Below are 22,223 nucleotides of genomic sequence, written 5' to 3' on the forward strand. Positions count from 1 at the left end.
CTCTGTGAAAAACGTCCAATGAGGGCTAGGCTGCGATGCAACTCCAACAAGCAATCTTATTCAGGCATCTGAGCCTTACTCAATTAAACATACGTGCGGAAGTGATTTTACAGTCTTTTGACAGTTTCGATCTTGACTGAGCATTCCTCACATGTCCACTATGATCCTTATGTATCAGGAAGTGCCTGGAAGCAAGACTTGTATATCTCTCTGAGTAAACAGTGTAGCCTTTCAGTGTCATCTTTGAAGAATAGGTCATGATCCAGTTGGCACAGATATATAAAATTGTGGTATCCATTTGCTTGTGTATGCTACGGCGGTGCATATATATAACTTTGAGAATACATCTCCAGGATATAGTACGATAAAGACGATTGACTGCAGACCTCGGGGATCAACATACCGAAATGCAAGACAAGCATAATTTCTCCACCGGTTATAACCCTCGAGGCTGTACCCCGCAGCATTCAGGCTTAATGTCCTTGGCATGAAGATATAGACCCAGAGATCCTGAAGGTCAGTGGCATCAGCACTCACAATGCGTTCATTGCTCTTTTTCCATGCTTTGCGGCTTGTGGCAGCCTTTGCATGTCACACAGACGAAGACTGCAGCTGGACAGGCGTCTGTTCAAAAACCCACCAATGCATCTGTGACCCTGGCTGGCGCGCTGCTGACTGCAGCGAGTTGGACCTGCAACCTGTCGACCGAAACACCGGCTACAACCATACCAACATCACCCTGCCGGACTTCTACCGCGACGGCGCAGGCAATTCCTCCTGGGGTGGACATATCATCCACGACCGGGATGACCCTACGCTTTTCCATTTGATTATCTCCCAGATCGACCGAGGCTGCGGACTCTCAGGCTGGAGACCGTTCAGCACCATCATCCGCGCAGAGTCACGTACCGGACCAAGAGGACCCTACACCTTCGCCCAGGAACTCTTCGGCACATTCCACCACAACCCAGCCATAACCTGGAGTCCAGCCGACAAACTGTACCTGATGCACTTCATCGGACTCGACTGGGACCCCCCGACAACCTGCCGTTCGATCAAACGCAACAATACCATTTCCGTCTCGACCTCGCCGGACCTCCGCGTCTGGAGCGAGCCCATCGAGCTCCTGGTGAATGTTACCAATCCCGCTGCCTGGCCCCTCTGGTCCCCACATCATCACACAAGCGAGATCCTCCTTGCGACAGAAAAGAACAACATCTACACTGCAACCAGCTACAGGGGACCGTATTCCCTGCGCTTCGAGCCGGGGTTTACCGAAATCGACCCCTCCCTGCGCAGCGAGGACCCGTTCCTCTGGCGCGACAAGCGCGGACACTGGCACTTCCTCGTGCACCACATGGTCGATATTGCTTTAGGTCAAAAGGGCCCGCGTGTCGGCGCGCATGTGTTTGCGAGGGACTGGCGCGGTCCGTGGCATTATAATAATATCACGCTGGCGTATAATACCACAGTGGAGTTTACCGATAGGAGTAGAGTGGATTACTATCGGAGGGAACGGCCGAAGCTGTTTTTCAGCGAGGATGGTGAGATGACACCGTTGTATTTGGTGAATGGGGTGCAGGAGTCTGGGAGTAAGGCGAGTTATACATTGATTCAGCCGATTGGGAGGAAGTGGAGGGAGTATGAGCTGCAGTACGGTCAAGTTAAAGCAAGTGGATGATAGTGATTATAGTTGATCCTCAACCTATTGAACAATATTACTTCCAAACAGTGGTCGCTCCAATCGCCTCCCCCGACTTTGGCAGCAAGAAATCACTGGCCTTGATCCTCCCATCTGCCTGTCTAGCACCCTGCACCAGACTCACATCCACACTCTTGAAGCTACTATTCGACCACGACGAACTTCCATCCCAGGAATTCCCTGAGGAAATCTGCTTCGAACTCAAAACTGTAGCACTCTCCCCATTAACCGCGGCAACATTTCCCTTGAGCGTAGCCACAGCCGTGTTAAACTTGAAGCCCACCTTGGCATTGTTCCACGCCGTGTTGCGGCTGAGCGTGAAATCGCCCGTCTGCGAGTTATCTGTGAAGCCATCCTTGACGTTTCCAAAGGCAATGCAGTTGGTAATGACATGGTTCGCGGGGCCCTTGTCCGCTGCGTCGCCGCCGCCGAGTTTGAACCCGTTGCCGTCGCCTTCGAACGGTGAGAAGCCCCATCTACAAAGTCAGCTGCATTAACATTAACCATATAACAAGTGGCAGCGTACCGATTATATCCATTCCCCCAGGAGATAGTATCCTCGATCGTCACCGCAGACTTGAACTCCCACAGATCCAACCCGTCGTCGACATTATTCCACAGCCTCGCACCCTTGAGGAGGTTGCCCTCTCCCGAGCCTTCCTTGCAGGCGAAGCCGTCGGCGCTCTCACCGTTCTTGCGGGGGTCCCTGTTACCGTAGGAGTCGAGGTAGAGGACTTTGTTGTTGGAGGACAAGCCCTGCAGTTGGAAGCCTGGTTACTGGTCAGCAATGCTTGCTGCAGCCTCCAGGCAGAGCAACGTACCAGTCTCGTAGTTATCCCTGGTAATAAGCCGCTCGTAGTGATTGTTCGACGCATCCCGCGCATACACGCCGTACGGGCCATGGATCAGCTCCAGGTCGTAGAACTGCCAATAATTCGCGTTCTGGATGTGAAGGATGCCGCGGTCTTCGTTGGGGAGGGAGGCGTCGAGTGGTGCCGGTGTTCTATTTCATCAGCAAGCGACTAGTACAAATGACGGACGACCTACCCTGGCAGAGCTTCTCCATCGATAATGACCTTCTCACCCTCGTAGGCGCGCAGGGTGTATGGCTTGCTCGATGTCCCGCTCTTGGTGATCTGGATGTTGCTGGTGGGCGAGTACGTCCCCCCGCGAAGGTAGATGGTATCGCCTGGCTTTGCGAGGTTGACAGCGGACTGAATGGAGTTCAGGGGAGAGGTGATGCTCCCTGAGCCACTGCTGGATCCTTTGGGAGAGACATAAATGGACGCGGCGAGCGCTGTGGGCAGAAGCCCGAGGAGGATTTGGAAGTACTTCATTTGTGCCGCTGGTTGCTTCGTCACGACACGAAGTACATCAGCCACTCCCCAGTCTTTATATATCTATACCCGAGTTCTACCCTATTGCTGGAAAAACAAGACACTCACCGGGGCTTGAGAGCAGCCAAGACTTCATCACAATATAAAACAATCATTCCGCTGCAGGGACTTTGCTTGGCGTTTCACATTTCCCGGGTGTGATTTGTGCAGAATCTGGGGATATTGTGCCATTGTCCAAGTATAGATATGATCGTCACCTTACGGGGTAACTGTCGGGTCAAACGCCGGCATGAAACCCGCTTAATACGGTGTACGGGCAATGTCCGTACTAACTAGACAACTACTGACTCGCGGAATAATCAATTGCTGACGATACTCGGCTTTTGGAATTGCGTAGACCGAGATTGACACAGGATTTTCGCTGCAGAGTGTAGTCAATGACTACCCTGCCTCTCCTTCAACGCCCACTCCAATAACTCCGGATACCACCGCCGTCCCACATCCTGATGACTCGTGATCCGATGGATCAGCGTTCCCTCGCCTGTCTTCCCCTGAAACTTCTTATTAAACGTAGCCTCCGCATCCGACCGAACCTGCTGATCCTTGACTAGCTCTCTAATATGCGCCGGAATATCCAGGTGGATATCTTCCGCACACAACTCGAGACTCATCCCCTGAAAAACCGGAAAGGAGAACCTCGGCCCCAGTGGCTTTCCGTCTGCATTTATAAAATTCTCCGGCCGTAGATTGACTCGATGCGTGGTGGCCGTACACACTCCCCCAGTGACTGCCTCCAGTGCCCGTCCAATATTCACCACCAGCGAGCCATCCAGCGGCGGTGCTGGGATCCAATTCCCGGACTTGTTCTGTACTTCAAGCCCTGAGTGAGGAGTCGCCTGCAGCAGAAAGGTGAGAAATTCAGAGTCCTTGTGCGCGCCGACGCCTTGCGCCTGGGATGCGCTGCTGGGTGGTGGATATTTGATGAGTTTGAGTTTGTGCTGGGGAGGGTGGTCGAAGAAGGGGTAGAGAGCGTTTGAGGGGAGATCCAGCGCTTCTGCAATGAGGGACTTGAAGGCCTCTGCCAGGGGACTGATTTCAGCCAGGTAGGCTTCGATGGCCTTCCGGAAGCCTGGGATAGAGGCTTCATCCGGCCACTGGTTTGGTCCCCGAATGTTTCTGTAGAGGGGCTCGTCTGGTCCAGGTGCCGGAAGTTCCGTTGCAAACTGTCCTATCGTTAGACTACTGCCTATCTTGGTGACTGTAGTAGGTGGGCACTTACATCGAACTGCTCCCGGTAATCTGTTTTGGAGGCGGTCGTCTCCGCACCGAGACGGGAATAGCCCAGGAAGTGCTTGCTGTTGACCATTTCGATCTCGAGTTTCTTTTTCAGCGGCAGATCAAATAGTGCGAGGGATTTTTCGATGAACGCCTGCTGGATATGAGGCGCAATCGGGGTGTGGATGAGATAGAAGAACCCCACATTGACCACAGCATTGCGCAGCTCCGAGAGAAAACGAGGTTTTGTGTCTGGCGATGCCGATAGCGAGAAGTCGAGAACCGGAATGGTTGTAAATGACTGTGCAGATGATGAACCCATGGTGTGTTCTATGATATTGACAGAGGATGATGTTGTTGCAAAAATTGATGCTTTGATGCTTGATGCCCCGCGATGGCGTAATCAACATTAACTGATCTCCGCCCGGTGCTTTACTATCTATTCATACCATGACTTTTATACCAGACACAGAATATCAAAGAATCTGAATGCCAGTCTGCCACCACTTCTCTCCCGTCCACAATCGAACATAACTTCTCGTTCCCACAAACCAGCCTTCACCCTCAATCAAGCCCAATCCCCGAATAATACTGATTGGACATGCCTCATCATACAACCATGTCCCAGCGGCAGCCAGTTCATCGCAGAAAGGTCCGATAACGAGATATAACCACGCATATGTCGAGATGATGTTGAATGCTCTCCAGAAAGTACTTCCTTCCGAGAATAATATCCCCCGTAATTTTCTCTGGATGAGCATCCCCAGCGGCTGAAGCATAAAAAAGAGTAGAGCTCCAAAATATACAGAGTCCGGGGCGACAAAATGCGAATGAACAGCGCAGAAATGAACCAGTCCACTCAATAGAAACGCGACGGAATGTCTCAGAAATCTGGTCATATCTTTATTTTCGAAGTTGGGGACAACATAACGCGCTGTCTCTGAGAAGGCATATCGGTAAGCCTGATGCCAACGCCTTCCCCACCAGCCGTCCAGACCATAGTCGAAGACTGGTTTGAAATCCCAAAAGCTATTGAACAGAGGAGGATATAACCACGGTGCGTCGAGGGGTACACGGCTCCATTTGACAAGACCCGGACAGACAGTGACAGCCAGACTGATGATGAGAGGCACCGTGGAGGCTATAAAGGCCATGCTCGTGCGGATCCAGACAACTGTTACGACTGCGCGGAAGAGCCGTAAGAGGGCCGGTGAAAAGTGGTATATTTTGTCGAGGGGGTAGAGAGGAGCGGCATCGATGAGTCCCCAGAAATAGGGGTCCACCATGGTGAGGACTTTCAAGATATCCATCACCAGGTAGTAGCGAGCTGTCCTCATGATAGAGGACCGAAGAAGAGTCGACGATGGCGCCTCCTGAGGTAACTCCTTACCGTCCGTAGATGTCAGCTCATCCTTGGAACTGATCTTTGGAAGCGGAGGTAGACCAGGAATCCTCCAGTTCCAGCCTGCACCACGCAGACTGCCGAACATATCCAGAAGCCAGCTTAGTCGGTGGCATATCGAGTGTGGATAGCCTTGCCAATAGAGGGTCCCATTTGACGGTCGCTCAATTCGGGAACACTCGTTCTGGATGTCCTTGAAGAGGAGGAATATGGCATTCCAGATAACTACAAAGACGTAGTAAAAGCCGATGACAGTGCCTCCACCGGTGAGACATCGCGTGTGCAGCAGGTTATTGATTGCAAGGGAGCATACGAGTCCGAATGCTGTCCGTCTGACAACGACCACCCATGACTGGCCTTTGTTGGGTATCAGCAGCACCAAAACGGGAATGATCAGCACGAGAAAATCATGCGGGAACAGCCATGGGGAAATGACTCCTTGATCAATCAAAGAAAAGAACTCAGCTTCTTTCTGACGAAGGAATTCCCTGTATGGAACTGCCGATATTGACATGATTCATATGAGAATAATGGAACTTGTGTACGATGAGGTTGAGTTGGAGGAGGATGAAAAAAAGTAAGGGATTTGGGCATCGTCATGGTAACCAACACATCCCACTGTCGATCTGTGGCGTGGAGTATTTGCTTTTTCTAAGACAGGGCTGAACTAGAGGATCAGCGGCGGTAAACAAAGCTTATTATAAACAATATGTACTTAAGGTTATCTTGATGATATTAATAAGGCAATTAGATCATCTAGTAGATCGTTTGATCTAGCGCTGGTGGAGTAAGTTGCAAAGAAGTGCCTTAAGTCACTGACTGTATAATTAGACCAACAAAGTTTCCACGCAGTAATTATCACAATAGCAATGCAATATTCCAATTATAAAGAATAAAGGCTCCCAGCTGAAGAGCAAGGCTAAAATCCAGCAGAATGCAGTTGGGCTCCTCTATCATCAAAATGAGCATCCTATGCAATTTAAGTAAATGGGTCTGCTTAATGTGAGAGGCTTCCACAAACCTAAGTCCTAGTTCCATCAATAAAACCTAAGAGCATTCTTATGGTACATGAATGTTAAATATTCGGAATATACAAACCCTATTGTATGACAAAGCTTTCACAGTTAACTAGTTAGTTAGGCCACATTAAGTAATTAAACTTGGAACTTGACTTGGAAGAACAGATCCGGCGTACGTTGTCTATCCATATGTACGACATACGGAGTAGACTTTGTTATCCTTCCAAGTATAGTGATTCTTCTGCATGTAACGCAGTATCTGTCCTGCAGATGGTTGACACTGGACAGAGATATGGATCACATGATGTTTTATCCCGAAGACACCCGCTCCAAGTCGGGACGGACAGAAGAAAACTAACTGTTAAAGAACTGTCACCCACAACATGATGGTCAGAATTCAACCAGCCGAATCCCACTCTAGCAATGGAAGGACAGAGGCGCAGCCTAAACATGTTCGAAAATGACGTTGCAAAGTCACATCCTCCGATGTACGGACACTCCGACCCTGCTCTTATGGACGCGGAGACTGAGAGCAAGTATATCTCGCGGTTTCAGCCGCGGGTCAGCAAATATGTCGCGGTTTCTCACGACGCCTGCATAGAGTGCCACATTGACCTGTTCGGGACGGGCGGGATCGGAAAAGTAGTCGGTGGGATGAATGCGCATACGGCGGACTTTACAGCACTCTGCGCTCCAGAGGCATTACCGGAGAGAATCGGGCTTTGTTCTTACTTCATTGAGTATGCGTTCGTACATGATGGTGAGTGCTTACCTCTTGTTGAAATGGATTAGTTACTAACACGGTGTGTTGCTAGATGTGTCCGTGGACGCTGTTCACGATGGCCCTAGCTGCCGCCTTTCCCAGGACAAGGATGGAATTATATCAAAGGCATTAGGGTCGAAAAGGTTTGAAGACCTCCAGGACACCGCGGAAGGTGGGTTGAAGAGAAAGCAGGCCAGAGCAAAGATCTGGTCGGTCTTGAACGAAATCGACCAAGACTACCTTGGTCGTTGCCAGAAGAAGTTCAAGCAGTGGTACGAGACTGGTCAACAGATGAGGGACAAAACGTTTGCAAGTTTGGAGGATTACTTGGCTGTTAGGGCCTTGGATTGCGGAGCTAAGTTTGTGATGCATCCTTGTGAACCGTAAACTCCCGTCGCTGACAATAATAAGCTGGGTTGTTCACATGATGGGCTGGGCCAGCGGGGTCGAACTCACACCGGAAGAAGAGGTCGAAACTGGGCCAGTCACCTATCTGGCATTTGTGGTTCTTGGTGTGACCAACGATCTGTGGTCTTGGGAAAAAGAGAAGAGAGTGACGCGGCAGTCTGGGGATACTCTTCCCCTGATCAACGCCGTTCAGATGGTCATGCGGATGCAGGATACTACCGAAGAGTCCGCAAAACAGATAGTCCGTACCATTATCCGCGAGCATGAGGAGCAATACTGTCTCCTCCGTGATGAATATCTAGGAAGACCTGGTACCTCACTTTCGGTACAGAAATGGTTCCAAGTTCTCGAGTTGTCCATGGCAGGAAATGCACTATGGAGCATCCATGCCCTTCGATATCACCTTGACGTCCGAAATCCGTATATATGCCCTCCTGAACTTCCCTCAGTCTTCAAAGAATTGGAGGTAAAGCGGTCAAAACCGGAAAGCATAAAGAAGGGGAATGCCGGAGTAGGAAGTGTGGAATCTATTCAATGTCACCGGATCAGAGGCTGATCAAGCGCGTGCAGGCGAAGGTGAAACAGGTCCTACATACAAAGTCCTCGACGCATTGGACGAAACGGTATATCTTCCTCCCCATCCAAGAGGCCACGCTGATAACTGCAGGTTCTATGGAAACCGTACGAGTATATGACATCTATGCCATCCAAGGGTTTCCGCCATCACCTGATCGATGCTCTGCAGACGTGGTTCAATGTACCAGAGCGCTCGTTAATGCTGATTTCGGGGGTAGCATCCCTGCTCCATGAAGCCTCCTTGATGTGAGTTTCTACAACGTTGTCACTGTCTTGTCTCTAGGGTTGACCGCGCGCAGGTTGGACGATATACAGGATGGCAGCCTTCTTCGGCGTGGGAAGCCAGCCGTTCATAAAATATTTGGAGTCGGCCAAACCATCAACTCTGCATGCTTCCACATCAATAATGCCCTGCGCCTTGTACAACAGCTCTCACCCTCTGCCGTTCTGGTATTCTCCGGTCAGTCTTTTCCTAATCTTCTAATCAACAAAAGATCGTGCTGAAGCAGGTAGCATCTAATCAAGATGCAGGGGCTTCGATATGCGCCACTTCATGGACCAGCTGGGACGGTGCTTCCAAATCCGGGACGACTATCAGAACCTCGTATCCAAAGAGTACACGTCCCAACGCGGCTTTTGTCAGGACCTCGACGAAGGAAAGCCTTCGTTCCCGTTCATCCGCGCCTATCATACTCTGGAAGACAGCACGGTGCTGACGGAATGGCTCAACATGCTACGTAGTGGAGATGGGGCTTCGATAGAGGCGAAGCGATACATCCTGATTCGGATAGAAGAAAGTGGGAGTCTGAAGTATACACAGGATGTCCTCGGTCTCCTCCATGACAATCTAGAAGGTATGCTCCGGGACATGGAATCCATGACTCGGCAGGAAAACTGGATTCTCCGATCTATGCTGGTGCAATTGCAGATCAAACAGAAAGAGTCACAGCCAAAGGAGAGTACGTTTGCGGAAGTGCTGCGTGTTTGGGGTGGATATCGGGAGACGGCTTGGAGGTCGATGAATTGATCGTCAGTTTGGCCGAGTACCCCGTCATCAGGGGCCTGAGACAGCCATCCCTGGAGGGGTTCTCTGCAGCTATCCTGAATCCTCCCATGAAGTAATGGCAAGCATATCTAGAAAACTGCACAGCCAGGCTCTGTTTGACCGCTAAAAGCCACGTTATTTCGTGACCGGTCTGGCGGAAATAATCTCCTCAACCCGTATGAGATGCGTCTACTATAGCCCTTTAAGCAACGGCTGATTCCTCCATTGCCTGGATTGGGATGACATTGCCTAGGTCGGCTTGACTTTGCAGCCTCCCCAGGTACGAGCACGATAAGAATTAATCATCGGACCATCGTTCTCGCATCTCCGGGGTGATGTTTGCAGCTGTATGGGCAAACTCGGCATTGAGCCAGTGATCCCAGTCCCAATCAATCCAATCTAAAAATGCATAGTCTCTGTCCTTGCTTTTATTCCACCGAAGAAGGGGTGAAATGTACTCTCCCAGAAAATCGTTCAATTCGAACGGAATAGGATCATCTCGCCTGCGGTTAAAAAGAGCATGTGCAAAATCGATGAACACAACGCGGGGCTGGTCGCTGTCTGGCGAACTTATGATAATGTTTCGCGGCTCGAGGTCGGTGAGCAAAATGTCCTTTTCGTAGATCCGGCTCTCGATGTCCACAATTGACTTCAGAATACTTTGGCGAGCTGACTGGGAGAAATTTCTCGGCTCAGAATCTGCCATAGTGATTCCTTGGATATGCTCGACCAAAATCATTCGGACTGTCCGTGTGTGGACTGAATCGACAGATAAATTTAAGGAGTAGGACCCATAGTATTTCGGGATCCATTGGCCTTGAAACTCGCTGAGGAACATATATGCATTGGCCTCATGAGTGTAGTATTTGTCCATGCAAAGGAATGGGTTGAGGTACCCTTCATCGTCGTTGAAGTAGAGAGGGTCGTATACTTTTGCGACTAGTCGTGTGCCTTTCTGAGGAAGCATGTGAGATGTTGACTCACTGTCCAGTAGTTGGACTGTGAACACCTGAGCATTGTGGCCATCGCCTCCTTTCAAGACGTCGATGACCTTTAGACTGACAGTACCGTTTCCTTCTTTGCCAGGCAAGGGGGGGGTGCTTTAGACATCGGTCAATTGGACTCAGTTGCCTTCTTTCCTTCCTGTCTCCTTTACTATTGATGCAGCATTCTTGCACCACTGGTGTTGGGGATGAAACAATGTGAGATTTGATAGTGAATCTCCACCCGGGAGTATATGGCACCGGAGGCTTAGATAGCTCTGTTGACGGAGGCCCGAATATGGGCGAGGGTGGTTCAAAGTAAGTCATAACAGTAGAAGACTGCAATAGCCTAGATCAGTTATTTGTGACAATCAGGAATAAGGGCCGCTGTTCCACGGATATCCGGCATATTAATTCTCCGAGTGTTATGGGCGACTCGCAACGCGTGTAAGCGTGAGCTATCTTCACATCCCATCCCCAATGCTGCCGTGGAGACGACTTCATTCCGGTCTAGAGTTGCATAACCGAACCACTAAAATCGAATCTGACCCTCACCGAATTCGAAGCGATTTGGGTTCAGTCCCTAGCCTAGGGAATTGCACTGGTTTCAGTTTCCCTAGGGCAGAACTAATTCAAGTTCAGTTACAACTGTTAGTTGTGGTTTTTAAGGTTTTATCTACTAAGATTAACCAACCCTCACTATTTTGCTTAGTAATCACTAATTTACAGGATTTCTCCAAATATTAATGTCACTAGATAGCCTAGTGTCTAATCTATCCATATATGAAATATCAATTCAAAGTATTTAATGGTTAGTGAGATATAAGGGAATAATTATCTCTGTTATAGGTTGGTATGAAGTGGTGCTGGTTTATATATATGCGACTAACCATCATACTTAAATATAATTTTTTCACCACCACCCATTCAACCCTATAGATATTGAATTAATATTTTAGATTTAGATTAGTATCCTGATAATTGCCATATATTTCATCTAATAATAATAATTTTATATAAGCATGTTTGATAGGCCCCTAAGGTAGGAGAAATTGAATTCTAAAAACTGTTGAAATTAATCCTTTCAGGTTATAATCAAAACTGAACTGACCTGAATCTAACTATAGTTAGTTAGTGATTACTTATCTAGGCCTAGTGGTGGATTTTACAGTGAAACTTAAACTAAATTAGAATAGATCAGGTTTGGTTCTGATTTCTGAAATTTAGACATGAAATCACAGCAGTTTGGTTCTAACCGGGGTTAGAGTTGCCTGAACTCACACTGGATGCAACTCTAGTCCTGGGCTACTTGCAGCTGGTGGGTTTCCTGGAGACGTCACTGCGCCAGGCAGCTGGGGACCGCCACCTTGCACGCTCAGCAGATGATGGCATCGTAGTCGCGCAGGTAGTCATACAGGGTTGGCATGGCCATGCTGGAATGGGGTTAATCAGATGGCAGTGGTACTGTGGCCATGCATCTAAGAGTGGTAATATAGGAGGACTGGAAAGAGCAGATTAGTGCATTAAGTTTAAAGAGCAAGTCAGGGTGAGCGTATCACCATCCTCCTTGGATAGCCGGCTCAAGTTGTGAGAAACGGCGTTGGCTGAAATAATAAATGAGATTGTCTCTGTATGCCAGTATGGATGGAAGAGAAGCTTGGCTCTTGGTCTTAGTGGGACACTGGGTTAGCCCAACTGTATATGAGGTAAACCTGTGGTATATACAACTCTTCCTCTATTCCCAGCTGCTAGCGGCCGACGTCGGCTCAGAGTGTGATGGGACTGCTCCGGTTCTAAGCTTTTAATAACTTGACAAGGACTGTCAACAAGATTACTGAAGTGCCGGGTCCCCTTTGCATGCTTAGATCGTGGATAGCGAAGGCCTTGTCTGTTTGGTAAGGATTGACACTGGGTGGCTTCACTATCTTGGCTAAGAAGACTCGGAACTTGTTAAGCCGATAGCGATCTAACCAACTGAGGGTCTGCTGCAGTGACGTGGTTGGACTCTCAACTATGTGACAATCCGTAATAGCTATGAAAAGCTTATTGTTATTATTGTCTGATCCAAGTCAGCAGGGTGTAACATGAACACGCCCAACCTAGGAAAGATCCTGGATAATTGATGCTTGATCAGGCGGAAAACCACCGGCCTCTGTTATATTCAGCAGTCCAAAGGTCCCGATGGGGCATTACATTCTTTGAGATTTTACTGGTCCCTTTTAATTACTTACTCGTAGATAGCGTCTCCGGTTCTCCATGACCCATGTCACATAAGCTAGTAATGTTCTATGCACAGTTTCGCATAAAAGAAGAGCTGCCTGCATTGATTTCTACATGCCCTATAACCTACTAGATAACAAAGGCACGGATTATGGCCGGCGGAGGAAAAGGAAACTCCAAAAATTGCTTTCACCGGTGAAGTGTAGGATGGAGTATAAATACAGTGTCTTGAACATCACTGAGTAAGTTTCTTTTCTTATCCCTCGAGTCTTCCTTTTCTTTCCATAAGCCATCCTGCCACAGCATGCAGTGGATGTTCTATTGTTTTATCCTTGGAGACCTCTACGCGCTCTATATCCGATTTACAACAGGAGAATGGTCGTCCCTCGCACGGTACTTTCTGGTCTGCTCGCACTTGGCCTTGTGGGCTCGGGTCTTGCAGGCAATACTGATAGCACTGTGACCTACGAGTCCCCCATCATTGAGTCCTGGGACGGTGAAGAGACGAACCTGACCATCTCGTTTGACGTCGTGGGCGCTGATTACGCGCACCTGTACAATATAACTAACGTCCTGGCTGCGCGCACTGGCATCACTACTAAGGTTGCTGTCGCCCAGATTGCCAGTGTTGCCTCCCAGGTCATCATGACTGCCGGCTCCGCAGTCACTATTTACGAATTTATTGCTAGTATCATGAAGGCGAAGTCTGAGCCTAATTTGTGCGCCCTTGCCTATGGCACTGACTCTAATGGCACCCACACTGAGGGCTACGCCTATAAAGCCACCACCACTGGCAGCAACTGCGAAACTACAGCTGAGAAGAAGACACTTCTATCTGCCATGGAAAAGTGCGCAAATGCCCTGCACACTAAGGGGGCAGTATGGGGCTGCTGCACTATGCACCATGGTGGGACCTGGCATGGTCACCTCCGATTGTCGGGCGATCCGACTAACTATCTGGTGATGTCTGTGACTTATTAGAGAGAAACAGTTGGGCTGAGCTTGTACAGCAAAGTTAGAAGGAATAAATCTGTAGCAATGTGGAATCAATTAAGCTTGGGGCTGGTGGAGACCCAGGACTGAGACAGCCAACGTGGATTGCATATCCACTGGAGATTTGAGTGGTGATAGTTGGACTATTTCTACTAGTACGTGGAAGTAATCCGAAGCTAGTTGTTCCTAATTTAAACAAAGTACGTACGTACTATCATGGGTGAATTGCGTAGTCATACTCCACTTAGAGTGCGCAAGAATCGATTCGGCCGGAAAGTGCAAACTCAGCTTCAAAGCCATCATGCCATAGCGTCGCGCTTGAAATTCTGACATATCACCATTTGTATGCACATGGCAAGATCAAAAGTGGAAAGGGAGAATCTCCTCAAGCCTATAACTGAGAACAGCCACATAGAGCTTATCTTGAAAAAGGTTAGGGTGGCTAATTGTTTACAAGTTCTGTGGAGCTTGCATGAGACACTTGGAACAAATGCCCATGCTGGTGAGCCCATGAAAGACTAATAATGTTAGAATGATATTGGATTGCCGCAGCATCCAGGCCGTCTATGCTCTCGTCATCCACCATATTAACCAGGACACGGCCGTCTGCCAGTAACATTCCATAGTTAAGTTCTCGCCCATATAGGCGGCCCACCATAATGCAGTATGTCCATAATCATTAATGCTGTTACATTCTGTGCAGTAGTTATGAAGGATACTATTAACCACCTGCAGGCCTCTCTGATGCACTACTAGAGATAGTGCAGATTCCTGAGGGTAAGTTTCAGGTATTAATATTGAATCACTCCCTTCATGCAAGTAGTTACATTACCACACTGGAATGTCCTCGGTTATAGTGTCGCGCACCCATGCCGGGAAGCAGTGTAGGTGCGTGACGTGCATGGATATGAGATTTAGCATAAGCATGCATGGCATATATGATTGTGCTGATATTTATAATTGTCTTTGTAGACTGCGACCACTATTTTTACACATAATGGCATCTAGTTCTATTTCGATTGCTTGTGATGCTAGACTGAGGAGATCCTATCTACCATAAGCCCCAAATCCCATAAACACAAGGCTAGGAGGCATACCAAACACCAGTCTACACTAATATACGTACTTGGCACTGATAATCTCCCTCACCGCATACTCAATCGCGGCCTCATACCCATAAGTCCCCAACCCAATGATACAAGCAGCAGCCTTATCAGAGAGATAACTATGATGCCGGAACTCCTCCCTCGCATGCACATTGGTAATATGCACCTCGATAAACGGAATGGACACGCCGATCAGTGCATCTCGAATTGCGACACTAGTATGCGTGAACGCGCCAGGATTGATGATGATCGCATCGGTATGACCACGGGCTTCATGGATGCGGTCGACGATTTGTCCCTCGTGGTTGGATTGGAAAGATTCCAGTTTCACACCTTTGGATGCCGCCAGGGCTTTTGCATTGTCTTCGAGTTGGGGGAGGGTGGTGGAGCCGTAAAGGTGAGGTTCTCGGGTGCCGAGAAGGTTGAGGTTGGGCCCGTTGATGAGGAGGATGGAAGGCATTGCGGCTGTTATCAATGAGGGTTCCGGTTGCAGCGTTGATTCGTTCAAGCCGGGTCATCGCTTATATGGAGACTCGCGGCGAAAGACTTAGCCGACGGATATGTATATCCGTCGGTCACGGCGAGCAGTTGATCCCTATGGCGGCTGCTGGAGTTGAATTAGGAAGTCTGTGTCTAGGTCTCCGGCGCAAAAGCCAAGATTATGTGCGAATTCGGGCTCAAGTCTGCGTGGAATCAGCACAAAGAAGAGAAGAAGATGGCAGGATTTATACCTTGTACTAGGGATCAGGTTCGCCATCTCCTCAAACAACGCATCAAAACTATCAGCTTCGCCTGGCAGAGCTGGTGATGCTGTTGGAGCGGCTGATACAGGTGTTGCGTAGTGGCTCTGTAGGGGGTTTAATATCCCATTTTGGAAGGACTGGCCGGCTCTGAAGTCGGTCATTAAGGGGCTCCGCCATTCACCCGCAGTTTGGATAACAGCCGAGCAATTTTTGTGGCTGAAATTCCCACCCATCTGAAACTCTTGTGAGTATGTTGAAAGTCGACTTTTCAAGACGTCAATCTCAGTGCCATCCGCAGCTGAAAGATAACTCTCTAAGCACCGCCGGCACTGTAGAAAGAAGCAACGGAGAAGAGGTGATTTTTGATGTCCAGTCAATTTGACATAACGATCGAACAGATTAAACATACGTTGCGAGGTTTTGATGGTCAGATCGATCATATCGGCACTAGGTGACCCACAGTGGCGGACAAGTGCGAGAATCACAAAGCCGGCTGCTAGATGCAAGGTAAGAAGAGGCGGCGTAGCAGAGTCGGAACTGGGATCTGAGTACTGTGCTAGAAGAATCGCCTGTTGTTCCTGTATCTCGAGCAGGAGGGCGTGCAATTGAGCCAGGTCAACTGGACAGTACAATACCCGAGTTAGGAGCTGCATAAGCTGTCTCACAGCGTTAAACGTGCTCAACGCTCGTAATGGTCCTTTTGATGTGAACCCATTCCGTGCAGTCCAATGATCCCACTCCTCTACATCGTCTTCCTGCACGGGTCCATACACCAGCTGCTCTTCGAGAGACAAACAGGGCGATCTGTTCAGAAGGGCTGAGGCTATACTGTCGAGTAGGATACATGCGTGAACGGTATGGAGGAATCGGGACTTCGACAACGGAGGCAGCATCGTCACTAACCTTGTGACCTGACCAACCAGGACCCAGGCGAGTTTGATATCGCCGACCTGAAGATGTAGTAAAACAAGAATTAGGAGCGCCTGGATGTGGCCTAACTCCAGTTTGTCCGATTGCGACAGGATCCGGCGTTGGATGGAATGAAGTATTTGCATAGAGTTGGGTCGGCCGTGATTGTGGTCTGGATCGGTAACGGACGAATAGGCGATGACGGCCCACAACATGAGATGACATGTTTCATCCCGAGGCGTGGATCGGTGAGGATACGTATGCATCGCCCGGAGGACGTCTCGGCGCTCCAATATGGGAAACCAGCAGTGGGTATGAGTGAAGTAGAGCTCCAGTAGGTCAGACGTGTTGTCTGGAATAGGCAAGTCAAGCACTTCCTTTGGTTCAACTGATATAATCGGTTGGACCTGTGGGGGTATCTCTTCCGTCGAGATGAAGGGTTCAGAGCTCTCTATAGTGGGTATAACATCACGATTCTCCAGTTCTTCCCACTCAGCCTCATCCTCAACAGAGTCTTCCATCGACGTCTCCTTCCAACCTGGGACGAGCATCTGCGATATACCACGGTTCACCTGGGAGTTGCGCCATGCTGCGACTGCCCGATTCCTGGCTTTGGCAGCACCGCACTCGGCTAGTAGACCACGCAAGATACCCTCGCTGTTGGGAATGTTTATGAATATCAGACCAAGAGCTGTTTCAAGGCTTCTGACATAACCAGACGGCAATCCTCGTCGGCCACCACCAGCCTCGTATGTACATGTTCGACCCGCCGAACGGCAGATCTCACAGACCGGTTGTGCCCCATCGCATTTGGACTTACGCCGGCGGCATTGGTCACAAGCGCGACAAATACGCTGCCTCTTGGATGGTCTAGAACTCGACATAATTAGGGGGAAAACAACGATACAATCTAAGCCATGCTAACAATCAAATGGAGGATGGAGTGTTGTCTGCAACGGGGGGGCAATCGAGGCACGTGATAGGCAATGTATTTAGCCGGCGATTCTGCGGTTGTCGACGACGACATGCAATCAAGCAAAGGTCAAATCAATTCAGAGAATGCGAACAGTCATGAGATAATCCCGTAGCAAGCGATATGCATACTCGTGCATCGACCAGAAAGGCCGAATCTTCAATGATTTACTCTCGAAAATACCATCCCGATGCCACGCTCTTGCTTATTGGATTCTTCGGGGCGGGAAAGAAGACCCTTGGCATCATCGCTTCGGTAGCATTGCACCGCCGCTTCATCGATTTCGAAGCTTTCTTCCGGGAGAAGACCGATTTGTCGCCGCAGGCCTATATCGCAGCGCATGGATCGGCTCAGTATCGCACTGTCGAGGAAGATCTGACCCGAGAGCTGCTCACAAAATGCAGCAACGGCTGCGTGATTGTCGGTCTTGGAGCTTTGGCGAGCAACCAGCAGCAAATCTTGTTGAAAGATTTCGCACAGGAGCATCCCGTGGTCTACGTGAGGAGGGCTGAATCGGAATTGCGACGGTACGTGGGTACCGGTACCAGCCAGGACAAGTTCGAACGCGTCTGGCAGGTGGGCAATACGTTCTTTGAAACCTGTTCCAATTTCGAGTTTTACAACCAGACTCATACCGATAGTCGGGACTTTGAACGTCAGCTTCCTTCAAGTCTGAAGCTCAAAGAGACAGAACGGCTGTTCGTCGAGTTCGTTCGGCGCATTTACGGACTGTCGCACCGGTCTCCTTTCTCATCTGAGGTGTCTCCTGAGGTGCACACGTTCGCTTTACAGGTACCACTGGATTGGTTGGATTCGTGCGGGAATTTTGAAATACTGGATTCTGGAGCTGATGCTATAACCTTGCTCATCGACATCGACGTCGACGGCAAGGATCAGAACCGACTGCAGAGTCAACTAGCAAGACACATGGCCACTTTGAGACTGCACTCTCGTGTCCCTGTAGTCGTGGATATCGGATTCTCACCTAGAAAAATAGACACCTATCGTTTGGTGCTGGAAATGCTTCTCCGACTTGTTCCAGACGCTGTGACCTGCTCTCTCTCCTGCCCGGATGAAATCATCCAATGGTTGAATAGTACAAAGGGAAGCATCAAAACGATTGCAACATGGCATCAACCGACTCCGTTGGGAATAGATGCGTCTCAAGATGCTCACATCCCTGTCGAGAAAGCAACCCAATTTGGGTTTGACTGCATTCGCATAACTGGCGAGTCCTTTTCCATTGAAGACAACCTCGCCTGCGTTGCCTTTCGTCAAAGACTGATACAGAAATCAACCATCCCAGTTATTGCTTACAACACTGGAATCTCCGGTCGAGCGTCCATATGCCTGAACCCTACTCTGTCACCGGTGGTCCCCACTTCCATGGACGCCACAGCCGTCACACTCTTAGACGCGCAAAAAGCCCTCACATCCTGCTACCTGACCACAAAGATGCGGTTTACCCTGGTCGGCCAAGCACTAGAACATACTCTGTCCCCCGCAATGCACGTCGCAGCGTACACAGCCTGCGGGCTTCCACATAGCTACGAAGCTGTGCAAGCAGCGACGCTCTCCGAAATACGCAGGCTCCTCGAAGATGGAAGCCGCAGCGGCGTAGCGATCTCCATCCCTTACAAAACAGCCGTCCTACCAATGTTGGACGAAATCAGTCCAGATGCCAGGGACATCAATGCCGTCAACACAGTTGTTATCAAGCGGCGCCGTCAAGATGGACAAATGGCCACCACGCGAAAAGGGTATAATACTGACTACATCGGAGTGAGGAATTGCATCCACAAGCATCTTTCCCCAGCAAACGCCATCCGGGATGGAACAACAGTTTTAATTATTGGGGCGGGCGGCATGGCACGCGCAGCTATCTATGCCTGCTACAAGATGGGTGTCCGGCAATTTTGCATTTACAACCGTACGCTTGAGAACGCTAGCAAGTTGGCAGAGTATTTCCATCATTGGACTCATCGGTCTGGCACCCACCTTGAGCTTGAAGTCATTGAGTCGATAGAAAAGCAGTGGCCTACACGCTTCCGCCAACCGACTATAGTCATTTCTTGCCTCCCTGGCCAGCAGGTGGGGAGTGAGGAGATGGTCGATGTGCGGATATCCGAGCGATGGCTGCAGAGTACCACTGGAGGAGTATTCCTCGAGGTATGGCTTTCTTTTCCCTCTTTTTTTCTTTTGTCGAATTCGGCTGACTGAGTAGGTTGCGTACGGCCCGTGCAAAACCCCGCTGATGGAGCAGATGCTTCCTTTTGCAACGAAAGGATGGGTGGTGGTGGATGGACTGAGTCTTCTGGTTGAACAGGGTATTGCCCAATATGAGATTTTTACTAAACGGCCTGCTCCGGTTCATGTCATGCGGAAAGTGATATACGAGCTGTCGAAGGAGAATGGGTATCTTCACCGGTAGAAATCATTATGAACTATGTGGCCAATTTTACTCAATTCGGATATCATACTATAGGATCACCTGAAAAGTCCTTTTAAACATTCGTATTACATGATCGGTGGCTCCTGTAATGTCTACAGAAGCTATATCTACCGTCGGCTAAGAGAAAGACCGAGATAAACATGAAGGGGAACTTGCCACCACACAAGGCAGTCCTAGCTGACCTTTTAAACAGGACCCAGAACAGAAAGAAGACCTCAACTACATCCGTATCTATTCTCAGTGTGCGCATCACGCATCAATATCAAACCGACAAAATGACCTACCAACCTGCCATCATGAGCGCTTCACTCGGCCGCGCCTGGCTGCACGACCTATCCTACAAAATCGACCAAGCCGCCGCAGCAGGCTTCCAAGGTCTAGAAATTTTCTATGAGGATCTCGAGTATGAAGCACGCAAGCTGTCCGGCACGGATAACCCAACAACTACCCATCTCCTTGCAGCAGCAGCGCACATCCACGGCATATGCACCACCCACGGCATCACCATCATCGGCCTCCAACCCTTCCTCTTCTACGAGGGCCTAAAGGACCGGACGCAACACACGCATCTCCTGGAGAAGATGAAGCTGTGGCTTCAGCTTGCCAAAAGCCTACACACAGACACCATACAAATCCCCGCCAACTTCCTCCCCGCGGAGCAACTCATCGACGACAGAGATATCATTGCGTCTGATTTGAGACTATTGGCCGACCTAGGTGCCGCAGAAACACCTGCCATCCGATTCGCATACGAGCCTCTCTGCTGGAGCACGCATATCGACACTATCGAGAAAGCCTGGGACGTCGTGCGCCGGGTCGACCGTCCCAATTTTGGGGTTTGCCTGGATACGTTCAACATTGCGGGCCGGGTGTGGGGGGATCCGGTTACGCCGACAGGGCGAACGGATAATGCGGATCAGGAACTACAGAAAACGCTGGAGTGGATGGTGAAGGAGGTTGACGTGGAAAGGGTGTTTTATATACAAGTTGTTGATGCGGAGCGGATGCGTACACCACTGGTGGCTGGCCATCCGTTTTATGCGGATGGGCAGCCGGCGAGGATGAGTTGGTCGCGGAATGCGAGGACATTTATGTATGAGGATGAGCGCGGGGGGTATCTGCCGTGCGAGGAGGTCGCCAGGGCGATTATTCAGGGAATGGGGTATCAAGGGTTCGTGTCCATGGAGTTGTTCTCAAGGACGATGTCGTCGGAGGGAAGCCATGTTCCTGTTGAGCATGCGCGGAGGGGGATCAAGGCTTGGGAGATGCTGAAGGAGAGATTGCAGTTGCAGTAGAAACTCGAACCGTAAAGCAAAACGCAGAGACATAGGCAAGTTAAATCTCAATATGTTTCCCATCCAGCCAATCCTTCGCCAGTCTGTACAATAAATCATGCTTTTCACCACAAACTCCCTTATGCCGTCTATGCCCCGGCATATCCCTCAACACCGTAACGCCCATCGTCAACTCCTGGCAGTACGCCAGGCACTTATACCCTTCGGGATACCCATTTAACTTCTCCTCATCTAATTTTGGAAATCGCCCCGGAACAACAGGAACAAGCCTATCCTTCTCATACCAATGTCGCACAAGCCGCGCCCCCCACCGCCCATCCACCTTCTCAAAGAAGAAACAAAACCGGCAATCGGCTTCGGCGTCGACCTCGCACCCATCCAGGGTAAACCGCTGCGTAATGGTTGCCTTCATCTTCGTTACTGCACGCAGCGCATCAGGGGTAATGTCGCTGGTTACCCCGTGGCACCGGTGCATGATGAAGGCGCCCTTGTCCATGCCGGCCTGCGAGGCGGCAATGAAATCCGCGTAGTGCACGCGGCCGGACCAGGTTGTGTATACGTATGCGTCGGCGTGGAATATGGAGGAGAAGTTCTCCCATTCGCAGGCGTCGCTAAACATGTCAGCAAGTAGGGGAGGGGAAGGTGGAGGGGCTTACCGGTAACAAGGCCAGCCTTCAGCGAGTTCGCGGAGCTTTGCGCGCTCTAGGACCAGATTGTCTGGGCCGTTGTTGCGAATGGCGAGCGAGGGCCAAGTGCCTTCAGGAAGAGAGTGTAGGTTGGGCATTTCTGGTTGCTTCTGTAACTGTTCTTGTTACTGCTATGAGGGTAGTCTGGAGAAAAGCGCTGCGTATAAATATTATATATGATGGTCGTGTTTTGTGTTGGTCTGGTCCATACGGCTAAGGTCATTGCCGAGTTAGCTATATACTTCCACTTCAGTACTGGCTGCCATTGTCGAGATAGTTTCTTGTCTGTATCGTTCAGATTTTGGTAAGAAAAAAAGATGTGCATAGAAAGTAATT

At 49.7% G+C, this 22,223-nt stretch overlaps 11 protein-coding genes across 11 annotated transcripts; 4 read left to right on the forward strand and 7 right to left on the reverse strand.

Annotated features, from left to right (window-relative positions):
- Positions 1–538: 538 nt before the first annotated feature.
- NFIA_062350 (glycoside hydrolase family protein) lies at positions 539–1,681 on the forward strand (the record flags this gene model as incomplete). Its single annotated transcript, XM_001262970.1, has 1 exon — positions 539–1,681. The coding sequence occupies one exon, from the start codon at positions 539–541 to the stop codon at positions 1,679–1,681; it is 1,143 nt and encodes a 380-aa protein (XP_001262971.1).
- A 37-nt stretch (positions 1,682–1,718) lies between these two features.
- Positions 1,719–3,039, reverse strand: NFIA_062360 (putative pectate lyase; the record flags this gene model as incomplete). Its single annotated transcript, XM_001262971.1, has 4 exons — positions 1,719–2,178; positions 2,229–2,472; positions 2,524–2,705; positions 2,750–3,039. 4 exons carry the CDS (start codon positions 3,037–3,039, stop codon positions 1,719–1,721), a joined length of 1,176 nt encoding a protein of 391 aa, XP_001262972.1.
- A 434-nt stretch (positions 3,040–3,473) lies between these two features.
- Positions 3,474–4,636, reverse strand: NFIA_062370 (isopenicillin N synthase family dioxygenase; the record flags this gene model as incomplete). The annotated part of the gene is made up of 2 exons (XM_001262972.1): positions 3,474–4,262; positions 4,319–4,636. 2 exons carry the CDS (start codon positions 4,634–4,636, stop codon positions 3,474–3,476), a joined length of 1,107 nt encoding a protein of 368 aa, XP_001262973.1.
- Positions 4,637–4,790: 154 nt separating this feature from the next.
- On the reverse strand, positions 4,791–6,230 carry NFIA_062380 (wax synthase family protein; the record flags this gene model as incomplete). Its single annotated transcript, XM_001262973.1, has 1 exon — positions 4,791–6,230. The coding sequence occupies one exon, from the start codon at positions 6,228–6,230 to the stop codon at positions 4,791–4,793; it is 1,440 nt and encodes a 479-aa protein (XP_001262974.1).
- Positions 6,231–7,158: 928 nt separating this feature from the next.
- NFIA_062390 (putative polyprenyl synthetase) lies at positions 7,159–9,509 on the forward strand (the record flags this gene model as incomplete). Its single annotated transcript, XM_001262974.1, has 7 exons — positions 7,159–7,495; positions 7,551–7,857; positions 7,910–8,315; positions 8,422–8,529; positions 8,574–8,728; positions 8,782–8,979; positions 9,014–9,509. 7 exons carry the CDS (start codon positions 7,159–7,161, stop codon positions 9,507–9,509), a joined length of 2,007 nt encoding a protein of 668 aa, XP_001262975.1.
- Positions 9,510–9,825: 316 nt separating this feature from the next.
- On the reverse strand, positions 9,826–10,494 carry NFIA_062400 (uncharacterized protein; the record flags this gene model as incomplete). Its single annotated transcript, XM_001262975.1, has 1 exon — positions 9,826–10,494. The coding sequence occupies one exon, from the start codon at positions 10,492–10,494 to the stop codon at positions 9,826–9,828; it is 669 nt and encodes a 222-aa protein (XP_001262976.1).
- A 2,611-nt stretch (positions 10,495–13,105) lies between these two features.
- On the forward strand, positions 13,106–13,749 carry NFIA_062410 (uncharacterized protein; the record flags this gene model as incomplete). The annotated part of the gene is made up of 2 exons (XM_001262976.1): positions 13,106–13,637; positions 13,712–13,749. The coding sequence occupies 2 exons, from the start codon at positions 13,106–13,108 to the stop codon at positions 13,747–13,749; spliced, it is 570 nt and encodes a 189-aa protein (XP_001262977.1).
- A 1,087-nt stretch (positions 13,750–14,836) lies between these two features.
- On the reverse strand, positions 14,837–15,289 carry NFIA_062420 (type II 3-dehydroquinate dehydratase; the record flags this gene model as incomplete). Its single annotated transcript, XM_001262977.1, has 1 exon — positions 14,837–15,289. One exon carries the CDS (start codon positions 15,287–15,289, stop codon positions 14,837–14,839), a length of 453 nt encoding a protein of 150 aa, XP_001262978.1.
- A 135-nt stretch (positions 15,290–15,424) lies between these two features.
- NFIA_062430 (Zn(II)2Cys6 transcription factor) lies at positions 15,425–17,365 on the reverse strand (the record flags this gene model as incomplete). Its single annotated transcript, XM_001262978.1, has 1 exon — positions 15,425–17,365. The coding sequence occupies one exon, from the start codon at positions 17,363–17,365 to the stop codon at positions 15,425–15,427; it is 1,941 nt and encodes a 646-aa protein (XP_001262979.1).
- A 212-nt stretch (positions 17,366–17,577) lies between these two features.
- On the forward strand, positions 17,578–21,201 carry NFIA_062440 (putative pentafunctional AROM polypeptide; the record flags this gene model as incomplete). Its single annotated transcript, XM_001262979.1, has 3 exons — positions 17,578–19,623; positions 19,679–19,869; positions 20,100–21,201. The coding sequence occupies 3 exons, from the start codon at positions 17,578–17,580 to the stop codon at positions 21,199–21,201; spliced, it is 3,339 nt and encodes a 1,112-aa protein (XP_001262980.1).
- Positions 21,202–21,241: 40 nt separating this feature from the next.
- On the reverse strand, positions 21,242–21,985 carry NFIA_062450 (putative pathogenesis associated protein Pep2; the record flags this gene model as incomplete). Its single annotated transcript, XM_001262980.1, has 2 exons — positions 21,242–21,812; positions 21,858–21,985. The coding sequence occupies 2 exons, from the start codon at positions 21,983–21,985 to the stop codon at positions 21,242–21,244; spliced, it is 699 nt and encodes a 232-aa protein (XP_001262981.1).
- Between the last annotated feature and the right edge of the window lie 238 nt (positions 21,986–22,223).

Source organism: Aspergillus fischeri, genomic scaffold (genome assembly GCF_000149645.3).
Source record: "Aspergillus fischeri NRRL 181 1099437636252 genomic scaffold, whole genome shotgun sequence".
Lineage (NCBI taxonomy): Eukaryota > Fungi > Ascomycota > Eurotiomycetes > Eurotiales > Aspergillaceae > Aspergillus > Aspergillus fischeri.